The 15149-nt window shown below is 33.9% G+C and overlaps 1 protein-coding gene across 9 annotated transcripts in view; it reads right to left on the bottom strand.

Annotated features, from left to right (window-relative positions):
• Positions 1-15149, bottom strand: part of MAPK10 (mitogen-activated protein kinase 10) — a 589148-nt gene that overhangs the window by 71017 nt on the left and 502982 nt on the right. For 8 of the 9 annotated variants that reach the window (XM_020902101.2, XM_020902105.2, XM_020902100.2 and 5 more), the window contains 2 exons: positions 14902-15067; positions 12325-12396 (listed from right to left, as the gene is read on the bottom strand). In XM_020902101.2, the coding sequence (XP_020757760.1) occupies positions 12325-12396; positions 14902-15067 (238 nt within the window). Of the gene's footprint in view, positions 1-2591; positions 2664-12324; positions 12397-14901; positions 15068-15149 lie in introns of all 9 variants that reach the window. The other variant, XM_020902102.2, reaches the window with a different exon arrangement.

The raw sequence follows: 15149 nt of genomic DNA, 5'->3' as shown, positions 1-15149 counted from the left end.
AAATATATCAAAGTACAGCTACTAATAAAGGGCTTCCCTGGTGACTTAGACAGTAAAAAATCCACCTCCAATGCAGGAAACTTGGGTTCAATCTCTGGGCTGAGAAGATCCCCTGGAGAAGGATATGGCAACCCACTGCAGTATTCTTGCCTGGAGAATCCCATGGACAGCAGAGCCTGGTGGGCTACAGTTCATGGAGTCACAAAAAATCGGGCATGACTATGTGACTAAGCACACAGCACAGAAATACAGCTATGAATAAAGTAGCATAAAAATGAATTAAATTTTAAGAACTGTTTTTGGTTAGCTAAATCTCTCAAGGCTAAAAATAATGTGAATTTGTTTAGGTATAAAAAATAAAGGGTATAAGACCATACTTTTAAGTTTTGTTGTTATTTTATGTATTAAGAAGATATGTATAGCTCATATTGCACTGACTTTTATCAATCATTTATTTTGAGAATGTCTTAATATAAATGATTTGTTAAATAAAAATAATAATAAGACTGAATAATTACCTTTTCCCCTTCCCAAAATTTACAAATATATCCCTATACAAGAGCTCCATAAATAACCAAAAATAAAAATACCAAGCTCAAGTATTAAAAGTACAATCTGAGACTTCTTAACATTAGCAGCAACCCAAAGGTTTACTTATAAAGGATTTTGGTATCAAGTTAAGAAATGATAACCAAGCAACTTTAAAAAATAAAATGGATTCTAAGAAATGCCAATCTGTTTTAATAACTCAGTTGTGGAAATCTGATTTGATTTTAACAATTTTAAGAAAAGTAATGAAAATTAATCATTTTAATTTATAGGTGGCAAATAATTCATTTCAATCATCAATTATTCAAGCAAAATGAACTTCTAAAATATCAAAGAGTACAAAGTTAATATATTGAGTCTGTTTTTACCAAATGTCTAAAAATTAGGCAAAACTTAACTGTTTCATATTCATGTTCAAAGTACAAATTCAAGTTTATAATCCACAGGCCATCAGAGAAATCTTGTTTGTTTTTTTTCAATCTGAAGGAATTTAGTTTTTATCATGCTAACATACTTTTAAACAGTATTAACATAAACATGAATGTGGTAAATTTATAGATACTATTTAGTAAAACGTATATACAGAAGACAATACTGCAAAACAGGCATAAATTTTTTAGAAATAAATGTGTGTCATATAAAACTTTTAAAAATATTTTTAGTAAGAATAGAGTTAAAAGTAGTGCAGCTTTATTTTTAACTAAATAAAACTTTTCATATTAAGATTCTTATTCACAAAAACTGAGTGCCTAATTCAGTCAGTTTGTAAATTCGCAATACAGAGAATATATGCATGCATTTAATATATGTTACATATTAATCCCCAAAGTAAATGGCTAATTACATGGTTAAGCTACAATATTATTAATTAGATTTACTTTATACATTAAAACCCCATTATTATACGCTCTATTTTGTTTTCGAACGGTGATCATTTAAGTAATGATCGTTTTATCTTTAGTATGATAATGACATAATATTTTTGTAAGTGACTGTGAGTAGGATAATTAACTGACTAAATAAAATGTTATTATAAACCCATACACTAAATCACACTGTTCATATCTGTTTAATACTGCAAAGCCTATAGAATCTTTACTTGCTAATTATTAGCTGCTTAAGAGATCACTTTTACTTAACCAAGTGATATACATTTGTTTCCTTTGGATATTTCATGGAATCATTATTAATTAATGAGGTTTTAATCATTGTACTTGTTAATAATGTGGAGAGAATAAACACAGTAATGAAGCTATTATTCCTAGAAATTAAGGAAATGAGAAATATTATTTTATTTTATTTATTATTTTTTTTCATTTATTTTGATTAGTTGGAGGCTAATTACTTTACAATATTGTAGTGGTTTTTGCCATACATTGACGTGAATCAGCCATGGATTTACATGTGTTCCCCATCCCGATCCCCGCTCCTGCCTCCCTCCCCATCCCATCCCTCTGGGTCTTCCCAGTGCACCAGCCTTGAGCACTTTGTCTCATGAGAAAAATTATTTTAGAAGATCATTTTTTAAAGGAAATTCATTTGAATGCTCTCTGAATATGTGATAATAATAAACTGATTGCATTTATGAGTGAACATAAATTTAACTAATAAGATTTCCATGCCAAATGAATATTTCTTATGGTATAAAAGCATAAATTTTTAGTCTTAAACTAAAAGATTTTGTCATTTATTATCTAGCTATGGATATAACAACTGACACAACTGAACTAACACTTTTACAACAAAAAACAGTAAAACATAATAGAGTATATAATTGTTATTAGTTTCATAAGACTGAATTAAGGCAGATCTTTTGATAGCATTTGAATGTTTCATATGTGTTACAATATTATCTACATACAATCTTTCTAGGAGACAAGGTTACTCTACCATGATGCCAGCTGGTAAATGTTTGACATTGGAGTTTCATAGAACCCCTCTAAGGGCAGTGAGGATATACCATCAATAGTATTATATTGGAGACCTAATGGAATTGATTGAAAATATTACCCATAGAGACCACTGGCTTCTAAGAAGGATACGATCAGTGCCAGGAAACAGCACTGCACCTTTTATCATTTCTCCCATGATGCACCCTACTGACCACATGTCAACTGAAAACAAAAATGAAATGAAGATAAACAAGAAGACAGGAATAGAACAGCAAATAAACAAAAACACTTCACTACCCAGGCCTTGGAGCAATGGTCTGACCTTTTACTGACTGGATAACAGTGCTTTAAAACACTTAACAGTGCTTTAAGACAGTGGGGTGGGAAGAACACAAGAATGTCAGGGCCCTTTCTGCTATGCAACTGAACTAACCATGCCATTCAATGCCACCTAGTGTATGATAATATTACTTTGCAATTATAATGCAATGATTAATTTAGGTTCTGATTTAAAAGGTCTAATTTGCATTCATCTCCTAGAATCCTACTGATTTGTATTGTAAATTATTCTAGATTGTGTTAATGTGGGAAACATGCAAATTGGTTTCTCTTTCATTCTTTTGTATACCATACTTGGAGAAAGAAAAAAAAAGAAAGACTGAGCTGCCTGCAACCTCAGAAGAAAGGGTTTCTTTTACAAAACACACTTACTCTTATTTATAAATAAGAATAAATTTCCGGAAGTGAAATGCCAGTTCAAGAATGAGTGTTTTGGAATATGCTGGTTCAGTTTCATTGACTCTCACCAAAGAATTATGTTTTTAAACAGGAAGCTTTGTCTTATTCTCACAAAAACAATTGCTTTCTAACTGTCCTTGGTTACTCACGTGTTCCTACTGAAAACTCAGAAAGAAAGATAGGTCATTCTTATGAGGAAAATTAACCTAGAAGAATAAGGGAAGTTGAGGGGGAACAAATAGGGAAAGACATTAAGATAGCACACTAGAATTTTGCTCCACTTATTCTTCCAGTTATATATTGCAATTTGGCAGTGACTTTACAGAATTCCTTGAGATTCTTTCCCAGGTGAAGGTCTCACTCAGGTTAAACGCAAACTTTGACCAAATACCTAAACAGAGTTACCACTGCAAAGAAACGGTTATAGCTATGAAGGTGACAAGCATACCCAGAGAAGCAAATTTGTCTTGCTTCCATTTTAGGAAAGCAAGTGACATGCAAAAAGATCAGGAAAAGATAGAGCAAACAGTTGTGCATCCCTTTATTATTAATGCATTTGGAATTCAAGATAATATCTGTCTCACAAGAGGTTGGTATTGTGAGCACTTTGATTAAAGGGCAAAAAAATTCTCTAAAACAAAATTTGCTTTTGAATTGCAAATAGTCTTATCATCAAAGTGACCAGTCTAAGTTGTTATTTACTATGTATCTATTTTTTAGAGATACTGTGGGAGAGAGAGATTTTTTTTTTTTAAAGAGAGAGAACTAAAGGCTTAATAAGCAAGGTTTTCTCTTTTTTTTTTTTTTTTTTGCAAGGTTTTCTCTTGCCTGCATCAATTTAAACATTTGGGGATAGGTTATTTCTGCCACAAACCTATCTGCTAGTTAAAAAACATCTATTTCTATATTTTATTTAATGAAAAAATATCTTTCATGTTATGTCTGGCAGATATTCATTTTTTTTCTGCTGCAGAACCAACACCATTGCTTTCTAACTGTATGTGTGTGTGTTAGTCACTTAGCCGTGTACAATTTTTCGTGACCCCATAGATTGTAGCCTGCCAGGCTCCTCTGTCCATGGAATTCTCCAGGCAAGAATACTGGAGTGGGTTGCCATTTCCTCCTCCAGCAGATCTTCCTGACCCAGGAAACAAACCCAGATCTTCTGCATTGTGTCTGTCTGAGCCAGCAGGGAAGCCCAGGCTTCTAAATGTATCAACTTGGCCAAGTTACTGCATCTTTCTTTTCATCCTCTGAAACCTGGATGATAGATAGCATTTATCATGTAAAAAATTTTTTAAGACTTAAAAGGATTATGCCTGGTAAAGATCCTTCCACATTGCCTGGCATATTAAGTTCTCAATAAACGTCTGTTATGTATCATGTATTTTGTATATATGTATATTAGAATTAAATATACATAGAGAAGGCTTATTCATTTAATATTTATATACTATTATACTATATCCTATATTAATGTCTATAATTAAGAAATTTTTCCAATAAGGGAAGCTTACCACTCACTAAGCAATCCTTTTCACTGTTGAAACCACTTTGAAAGGCACTCCACGTATTAAATCACAGTTGACTCCACAGAATTTCTCTCCATTATCTAAATCGGAATTATCTTGTTCTCTAATACAAATAATAATCTTAAAATAGAATCTATGACCCCTGACCACTCTTGCAAAACTGACAAATTTTCCTCTTTCAGAATAGAATCCCTTGTGTTTTCTTCCCCCTCATCTATGCCTTTAAACAGCAAGAGTAACAGCAGATGACCTACAAGAAGTCTTAGTTCTGGGGTTACTTCAATCTCACTTGCTGGTTTAATAACTGCTGTGTCTCCCAGTTCTCACTTATGTGACTCTGCAGGATACAGATATTCCAAAGTAACAGCAGATCATTTTTGGAAATATATCTTCATGATAGAAGCTACAATTTTAGACTTAATAGATCACAAAGCTTTTGTGTGAAAATAATGCAGAGAGATACAAACTCAAGATCTGAACTACTAATGAAAATACTGAATTCCATTTTCTTTATTTAATGTACCTTTTTTGAGTTATAATACCCTGGAGACCTCTCCAAATTCCAATTTCCATTTAACTTTCCTCACAGTTCACTATTCCTACAGACTCCCCATGCTGTGCCACAGAAATGCTAAGCCTTATGCCTGGCCTGGAAGCTAAATTGGTAAAGAATCTGCCTGCAATGCAGGAAACCACCTGCAATGCAGCAGACCCGGGTTCAGGGTTCAAGCCCTGGGTCAGGAAGATCCCCTGGAGGAGGAAATGGCAACCAACTCCAGTATTCTTGTCTGGGAAACCCCATGGAGAGGAGCCTGGTGGATTAGAGTACATGGGGTCGCAAGAGTTGGACGTGACTTAGTGACTAAACCACCACCACCATTATAAATTACAAAAGGGGGAGTAGATGCACATGAGTCTATATAGATTTTTATTACTCAAGACAGGATGAAATGTCAAGAGAACGTCATTGCAACAGCTACCAGTGAGGGATTTTATTAATTAGTCATCACAACTAAAATAAGAAATAGGTAATAAAAGAATTTGGTACTAGATCTTTTTAAATCTTTTGGGGATGAGGGGTGATAGTCCTCCCTCAACTAATACATCTATATGCTTATCAAGCTGAGACCAGATTATTTTATGAAAATTTCAAGATATTCCAATGAATACTGACTGTGCATAGACCTTAGAAGAAATTGGCAAATTCAGTCACAGTTGGAAACTGGATTTTGTTGCTCTCTGAGACAGTCTGATATGGTATCTGAGTCTCCATAAGATGTTTGTACACTAATGCCACCCAGGCAGAATTCTAGTTCCCTCCATGATTCTGATCATTACATTCCTCTCATCATCAGTATTTCCAGAGAAAGCAGATTCATTTGCAATTGTGGCACACAGAAACTGATTTGCTTTCCTTTAAAGGAATGTTTAGTAAAGTTTTGATGTTACTAAAATATGGTTATCAGTCTTCTAAGGGAGAAAATCTCAAGTGTATCATTTGTCAGGCATTAGGTTATGCTAAATTATCATTTTTCTACTCTAGTCGAGAGATAGAAATAAAATAGCATAGGTCGTGACAGTTTAAATCTAAATATTTATTGTTGTTTAGTCGTGTCTGGCTCTTTTGCAACCCCATGGGCTGTAACCCACCCGGCTCCTCTGTCCATGGGATTTCCCAGGCAAGAATACTGCAGTGGGTTTCCATTTCCTTCTCAAGGGGATCTTCCTGACCCAGGGATCAAACCTGCATCTACTGCATTTGCAGGCAATTCTTTACCACTGATCTACCAGGGAAGCCACTGGTGAAGAAAATGGCAACCCACTCCAGTATTCTTGGTTGGGAAATCCCATAGACAAGAGGAGCCTGGTGGGCTACGGTCCATGGGGTTGCAAAGCCTAAGACTTGACTTAACAACAACAAGGTTGTGTCAGTTTAAATCTAAATATAGAAAGCACTTTATTGCTACTTCCACACCCCAGTGGCTTGTTTTGTGATTTATGATGAAATATTTTTTGGACTATGTGAGCTTCTATCCAGCAAGCTGACAAATGTTTCCTGTCTAGGAGATTATGCGGTTCTGATAACACAATTATGAGCCCACACTGCTTTTCTCCTTAACCTAATTATATCTTCATTTAGCATAGGATTCAGACAATGGGTTTTGATAAATCTTTCAACAAGCACTTCAAAGTACAATAGAAGAAGATTTAATATGGTTTTCTAAAATCAAAACACCACTTCTTTAAAATGTTTGCTTTAAAAGTTCAAAATTTAATTAGATATTTTACAAAAACACATTGTTTTAAACTTTAGTGCAAAGATAGAATTATGAAAAACTACAGATATGCATAAATAAACTGTGAATGTACATATTTTGCACCTGTGGATCTAACTAAGAAAAAGAAACAACACTCATGGAACACAATGCTAAATATTCTAGTTCCAAGAAACAGAGGAAGATTTTTCTCCTTGGGTCTACCTATTCAACTTGGTTTTCTTTCTTTATAACTTTTATGGCATCATATTAATTTTTAACCTTCATTTTATAGATGTTATACCATTGATTTTCTTTTTTAACAAAACAGAATAAAATCCATTGAAACTTACTATAAAGAAGAAAATCTTTAGCTTTATGTTAAACTATAAATAAAACTGTAGACTAATAATTTTCAAAATACTCTGCCATAAAAAGGCTTAAGTCATTTTTTATTGCACCAAAATATTTTAAATTGTTATCTTTAAAATCTCTATAATTCTGCAGTGTGTATAAATAGGGAATCTGAAGAAATCCTAATGTTGGAAAAAAATTTTTTTTTCTTTAAACTTTTCATGTTTTGATGAACACACAGTAAACGCTTGGCTCTGAATGTTTCACATTATCACCAAATTAAATACAAGCTCCCTGAAGATTGGGGTAATTATCCTCATTTCATTTTACACATCAACTTGCAGAAGTGCTTCAGTAAGTGACGAACTACTCATTTTCTTTCCTTTCACTGTCTAATTCACAGATAATTTTGATTTCTCATCACTTGAGAATTTTTTTTCTAGGTGGTCTTTTGGTTATTTCTATTTTTTAATAGTTTATCTAATTCAATTTGAAGGTTATATTTGGGCTAAGGTGCCCCCAAACTAATTCCATGCCATAAAAATTGGAGTTCTTTATATTTTAAAGTTATTTATAGGTATGTGTATGTTTGTAAGTGGCTTCCCAGGTGGTGCTAGTGGTAAAGAACACACCTACCAGTGCAGGAAACATAAGGGACGCAGGTTCAATCCCTGGGTCAGGACGATCCCCTCAAGGAGGCATGGCAACCAACTCCAGTATTCTTGCCTAGAGAATTCCATGGACTGAGACTGGCGGGCTACAGTCCATAGAGTCGCAAAGAGTCAGACATGACTGAAGCAACTTAGCACACAAAACACGTATGTTTGTAACCATCTAAACATCTAATGATGATACTATATATATATATATATATATATTATATCATCACAGCAATTCTGTAAGGCTGGCAAAGGAGGTATTATACAAAATACATTGAAACTCCTAGGAGATGATTTATGACTAAAATGAAGAGGACCAGAGCCAGTTCTTGGAACCGTTATGCTCTGGAGTCTCATCTGACTGCTGAAGGGAGAGAGTCCCGCAATAGGTTACCACTGTTCGTGGACTTCATCCTAAGAGCTAATCAGGCCAAGGGCAGTTGGAATGGAATAGCACAGTAACGACTAAAGAATCTGTTTTGTTGTTTATAGTTTTACCCTCTCAATTAGTTCAGTTTATTTTTAAAGATCTTCCAGTATTCTGTCTACAGAACTATAGACGGATAAGGAAAAGCAATATGCTTTTAAACCTTTCTATATCTATTTTTCGGGGACAGGGGCTCCTGGGGGAATTGACAGTCCTGGTGGAGCTATGTGCATGGTCACCCAAATGCTTCTGCAAGGCATTGAGGTCCATTATCTCAATTTATTTTTTTCTGTTCCACCACCAAAGCTGGTTCTCTGTGTCCTCCCTCACTTTCTGCCCCCTCTCAATATACCCTTCTGACCTTTTATCCCAGTTATGCCTTATCCTGCCCTCTAGTACAGTGGCCCAAACCTTACTGGCACCAGAGACCAGTTTCATGGCAGACAATTTTTCCATGGACCAGGGATGGGGAGGAGGATGGTTTCAGGATGATTCAAGCACATTACATTTATTATGCACTTCATTTCTATTATTATTACACTAGCTCCACCTGAGATCATCAGGCTTTAGATCTTGGAGGTTTGGGACCCCCCACTCTAGTATACTCTGGCCTCCTCTAAATTTCCTGGGAGAGGAATTTTCCTCTTAACTCCGTACTTCTTCCATCTGCTCAAATCATCTCAGAATCTTCAGCTTACTCAGATTTTCTTAAAGTAATAAAGGGAAGAAAATTAACAAATTCATGGTGAAAAATATTCTCTTAAGCAAATACACTGAAAAAGAAGTTAAGTCTTATTTTTTCAAGTGTTTGTGATTATTGGCAGTTTGCTTATGGGTGTGAAAGAATGACTATTTTAAAATCCTGACTTTATTTAAAGTTATAAAGTATGTATTATTTGAGATAATGTTTTATTACTGTAATATTAGGTAGAAGACTCAGACTATAACAAAATGTATTAGTTGCAAAAGATTATTAGGAAATAAGCGAAGTTATTTCAAAGACGGAAGAAGGATTAAAACTATCTGTACTAGATAGATATAATAATCCACAACCTCCAATTTTTGTTCACCTTACTTTGATTATCCCTAATTTTCATTTCGTCAAGCTTAGAAAGATGTGATATTTAGTTAATCTGAGGATGTTTTCTTTATTTCTTCAAATATATAATATTTTGGCAAATCATTCCCTATCCCTTAATAACTTGTTTTCTTGGAAAGATTATAAGTGCATTCTTTTCTTTCTAACTGAAATTTCTCATGTCCTCAGAGGGAAAGCAAGAAACAGTGTTTTAGCAGCTCAGTTGTCAGCTTTGATTAGAAATAATATGCCTGAGGTCCAGAAGTTTCAAATGAATATGGTGTGCCTATTTATATCATTCTCCAGATCCAGAGAACTCTAGCCAGAATTCAAAATAAAGGAATACCACCTGACCTTGTTCAAAAAAGGTGCAACTATTTGAAGTAGAATAGAAATAAAAAGGTAGAAACAGTATATCTATTTAAAATGGATAACCAACAAGGTCCTTCTGTATAGCAGAGGGAATTCTGCTCAGGGTTATGTGGCAGCCTGGATGGGAGGGGAGTTTGGTGGAGAATGGCCATATGTATATATATGGCTGAGTCCCAATTTTTCGGAACAGTCCCACCTGAAACTATCACAACATTGTTAATCAGCTATACTCCAACACGAAATAAAAAGTTTAATTTAAAAAAAGATGCAGGTTTAAAGAAAGAACTGATATTACAGTATATACAAACTATACTGATACTATATGAGACTTTGGTAATCAAGAAAACACCATGCCCTGGTTAGGCTGTGGAAGGAGTCAGTGACTAAATAGTTCTTAAAAAAAAACCAAACAAACTTCCAAGAAAGTATCATAAAACTTCTGTACTATAAGTTATTATTAAAAGAAACAAGATCTTAATGAAATGTAGTCTTTGATGCCTCTTATATGATCATTGGACTATGTAAAGAAAATAGAAAATAAGAACCTGGCATATTTATTGTTCTCTAACTTGAAATTCATCATAGACTGAAGAATTATTAGTAATACTATTATTATGTCAACATATATGCTATGAAACAGGTTTTAATCATAAAACCATAATGAAAATTGAGTGTATAATTGTACATGTTTATATAATTAAGATACATAAAAACAAATACTTTCTAAATGTTCCTTTGGATATTACAAAAGCTAGCAAACTAATGAATGGAAAAGTAAATACGTATGTATGTATTTTGCCAACACTTTAATTTAATCAAGAAACTACCTTGTGATATCATCTGGGTCATGTCAATAGCCAAGAAACCCACACGATGTTCTTCAAAGTGAAAAGACAATTTTAACACAAGACAATAGCTAAAACTTCAGTTATCAATAATAATTTCTTAGGAGCTCCCAATTTTTCAAGGTGTTTTACTATTTTTACTTAGAATCCAGATTTTTTAATAGGAACATTAAAAAGTTCTGTTCAGAGAGAAGAATAACTTTAATTATGATGACTGAGTACTATAACATCGTTTTTCAGCCTCAGAGAAATTCAACAGAAATCACTCTGAATAATTCTAAGTGAATTATTCACTTAGATTGTTTTTTTTGTTTTTGCTTTGTCTGTGAAGAATCTTGGAAGTAGTCAAGGTATAAATTAGCATATACTGAACTCTGATATTACTTCCAGTAAATGCTGAAATCATTTCTTTATGCTAAAATATCGGTATGAGTCTTCTTCCCATAAATAAGCTCTATCAGGCCCCAAACTTGTGTCTGATCATCATGGTCTAGTGAGGTTACTTTAGTGTTCTGATCCCTTTATTACTGGTAGTAAGCTCTAATTACAAAATGATAATAACTTCATATAAAGATTAATGAAACAATTTCACCCAAAAATACAGCATGTAATAATCCATTGTTCAATAAGGATTTCTATGGTTTAGTTCAATTTTTAAATATGGTCATGACTAAGACATTAAATTATAATTTTAATTATAGGAAAATGAATTAATTTCAATATATTTAATGTGGAAATTATTTACCCATATTTAAGTAAAATTTAACTTAAGCAAGACATACTATCTTTACATAGCTTCCCCACTGACTTTTACATCTGCACTCGGGCTCCTTATCATATTTCATATCACCAGCTCATTTAATAATTCCAAATCAGAGCTATCTGTTCAAACAACTCCTGATGAAATCTAGCTAAAGACTCCGTGGTAGAAGGCAAATCAACACAGCTTTTTAAAAATTTACTACATCCCCCACATTGTTCATTTCATTTCTTTAATTCTAAATTTCATTGGAAAAGCAATTATCTATGTCTAAGTCACATCGCCAAGTCAAATAAGGAAAGCCTATTTTAAACCTATCTGACCTCCAGCAAGTTGACTATTAATTATGATTTTTAAATTGTGGAAGTTCATGTTTTAAGGAAGATGTGCCTTAAGACTGTATATAGTGTCAAGAGTAATTCAAATCAATATAGGTGTGGACAGAAGCTTAAGATGTTGGCAAGAAGAGAAATGATTATGCCTAAATTTGTCAAAGCATAAAATGGATTTAGAAAAAAGATGGGTAATACTTGCAAATAGTGACTTCTTTTGCTAATTCAAAATATATTTTAATCACTTGAGATACATTGGCCTTTCTTATTTATGAAAAAGAGCACTGCTATTCTGAGTTATAGATAAGAAAATAATTTAAGAAAAAAAACATCAAAAATGTAATTAAACTATTGAGATACGTAATCTTCAGTACTGGTCAGATTATAGAAATAATCACTTTTTTTTTAAATTGCAGTTACACCACTTACCCAACTTTTTGCTTCTATCTTTACTCTCCTGGTAAAATCATTATGTGTTTAAAGGGAGAGAGAACAAAACAGGTAAGGCTGCAGCAAAAGGTACAAGGATACAGTCCCTTCCTGGAAACAGGATTTTGTGGCGAACCATTTCTCCCATAATGCATCCCACAGACCATATATCCACTAGAACAGGAGAGAGGGAGGTGAAGAAAAGGGAGGAAAGTAAAGTTAACTAAGATAATTGGTCTCTGAAGGAGGAGGAAAAAGAACAGTTTTGATTAGAAGGTACAAATTTTTGTCTCCCACCAAAAGTTGGCCAGAAAGGTGAACTAAAACCAGCACTGTAATAGGACATAAATGATGTCTAGTAGAAGAACTCAAGTTTTAAAAATGACTTTGCGAGTGCCTTCGATTATCCTTTAGTGCCATAAAGTGGTAACGTGGACAAGCACCAGTTTAACCAAACTTATCTCCCAGTCAGGTGACAGCTCAAAGCCACCACAGGGTTTTCAATGTCATTCGCTGGAGGGAGAGAAAATAATCTTAATCAACTCTTAGGGGTGGCTATTTCCATTTTCTATTCTACCCAATTACATGAATAAGGCAACTAGAGACCATCTTTGTTTTGTCCAAAATAAGGTATATGCTGCCAAATCCAAGAAAATAGGAAATGGCTGAAACTATGGTTTAAAGGCAGAAGTATTAGTGACTTCTTTTACTAATTTGAAATATATTTTAATCACTTGAGAAATGTTGGCCTCTCTTATTTATGAAAAACAACACTGCTATTTTGAATTATAGATAAAAAAAATAATTTAAGAATAAAAAAAACACTGAAAATTTAATTAAGTCCTGATATTCAGGACTTAGTTTTTCCCTCAGAAGTTATTCTTATAAATATCAGTTTGAGTTACTTTTTGAAATACTTCAAGAAAAAAGATGTATAATTAATTTGCACATGTATAAAGGAGTCATGAAGGAAACAGTATTAATGGTGTTAAAAAGTTGTTATGCACATATGTTGCTTTCCCAGTTGCCATGCTTGTTAACGAAACATACTTCACCTTCTCCCACTAATCTTTACCTTCTTCCAACTCGCTTTTTAGTAAGGATGAAGGGAACTGGGCAAAAACGTTAGGCTAAAATGCTCCTTGAGGAAGGAAGGCAGGGTTCGGGGCATAGGAGAGCTGGCATGCCTGATGTGGGAGCAAGCGGGTTTTTGTGCGTGATAACCCTCATCCCACACGTGGGTGAGAGCAGCACAAGGGTGGTAGGTATGCTTTCTCCACGGATCCAGAGAAGCCAAAAAACGGAGGCAGAGACTTGCAATCCTTTCTAGTGAGGGAAGGACAAGGGATGCAATCACATGCCATTTGGGTTCAGCAAAGATCTGAAAACCATTAACAGCAAATTCAGACTCCCATACAGATTTTTGTAGATTCTTGAATTTTTTAAATTGGTTCCCACTTTGATTTTTTTTTTTTAATATGAAGAATGTATACAACTATGTGCTTTTCCAGAAAAGTTAGATGTAGTATTGCCTTGGAACAGGATTAGTTTTTTTTCCTCTTCCAAGTCAAAAGGAAACAGAACTCTGCCACTGTTCACCACAGTAGGCCTGACCTTCCTAAGAACTTTTTCGCTTCCTCTGCACAAATGCACAAAAGTACTGGCTTTCCTCTAATCTGAAAGGAACACAAGAAATTTTTCAAAATTTTGGTGGCCAGGGAATTTTCATAAAAGTACTGTGTAGCACCTACACATAAAAATACAATTATAATGATTTCTATAGAACTTATAGCTACTCAATAACTCAATAGAATAAAGCATCAAAATAAGTATGAAAGGTATATTAAGTATACATATACAATTCTGAATATATATCCTGAATATACTGGATACTTTTTAATACACCTCATTACTTGTTAGGGCTATTCTTTCAAAATAATACATTGCAGTGCTTTCTAAGAAGTATTTTTATAAATCCTCATTTTAATAAAATCAAATTGTAATATATTTTGAAGATTTTTTCCACCTTTTCTTTGCAAGTGTTCATGAATACTAGATTTTTCTTTATGAAAGCAGCAGTGTAAAATTTAAGATTTTTCTCTCTGTATGGTTTTGGAATTTATAAAAGCTTACCAGATAATTACTACCTTAACTATTACTTACAGAACAGTACGCATCCAACTTGAACAATTTGGATTATTCTAAAACGACTATGCATTGAGCATGTGTGAAGATTCTTGCTCCAAGGATTTGTGGTATCTTTTTGTTTATCTTTTCCTAGGACTAGAGACATCAGTTTAAGACATGACATGAAGCCAAATGGTAAAATGCAATAGATGGATTTCTTCCTGTTTATATTCACTGTGAGTTGAGCTGCCTTCTAAATATCAGTGTTTCTGAATATCTACAGCACATGTGCTCAACAGTATCCATATGACTGTTTAATCAGACTCTATCTATAATTCTTTTGAGTTATAACATTCCAGTGTTCTTCTAGCTATGCGTGCTTCTCAGAAGCATCCTTCATGTTGATTCTTCTTAGTAGTAATTTTTGAAAATCTCTGACTATGAAGGCTGTAGCCCTATTTTAAAAAATTCATAGACATGAGAGAGAACACTGCTCTTGACATACTTAGTTTCTTTACAGTTTCTGTGGCTGCTACTCAGAGGCATCCTTACCGTTCTCCTTGTAGCCCATTCCCAGAATGACCTCAGGGGCCCGGTAATAACGTGTTACCACATAGGGAGTCATCATGAAGCTTGTGCCTGCTGTTCTGGCCAGCCCAAAGTCTAGGATTTTCAATGTACAATCAGACTTGACTACAATGTTACTTGGTTTTAAGTCCTGATAATAAGAACAGAGAAGAAATTAAAAACTAACATCAAATGGCACATGTGATGTCCATCTACTCAATCAACATGGCATC

The sequence above is a fragment of the Odocoileus virginianus genome, chromosome 29, assembly GCF_023699985.2.
Source record: "Odocoileus virginianus isolate 20LAN1187 ecotype Illinois chromosome 29, Ovbor_1.2, whole genome shotgun sequence".
Classification (NCBI taxonomy): Eukaryota; Metazoa; Chordata; class Mammalia; order Artiodactyla; family Cervidae; genus Odocoileus; species Odocoileus virginianus.
Note: the sequence above shows the minus strand (reverse complement) of the source record. Positions and strands in the feature narration are given on the sequence as shown.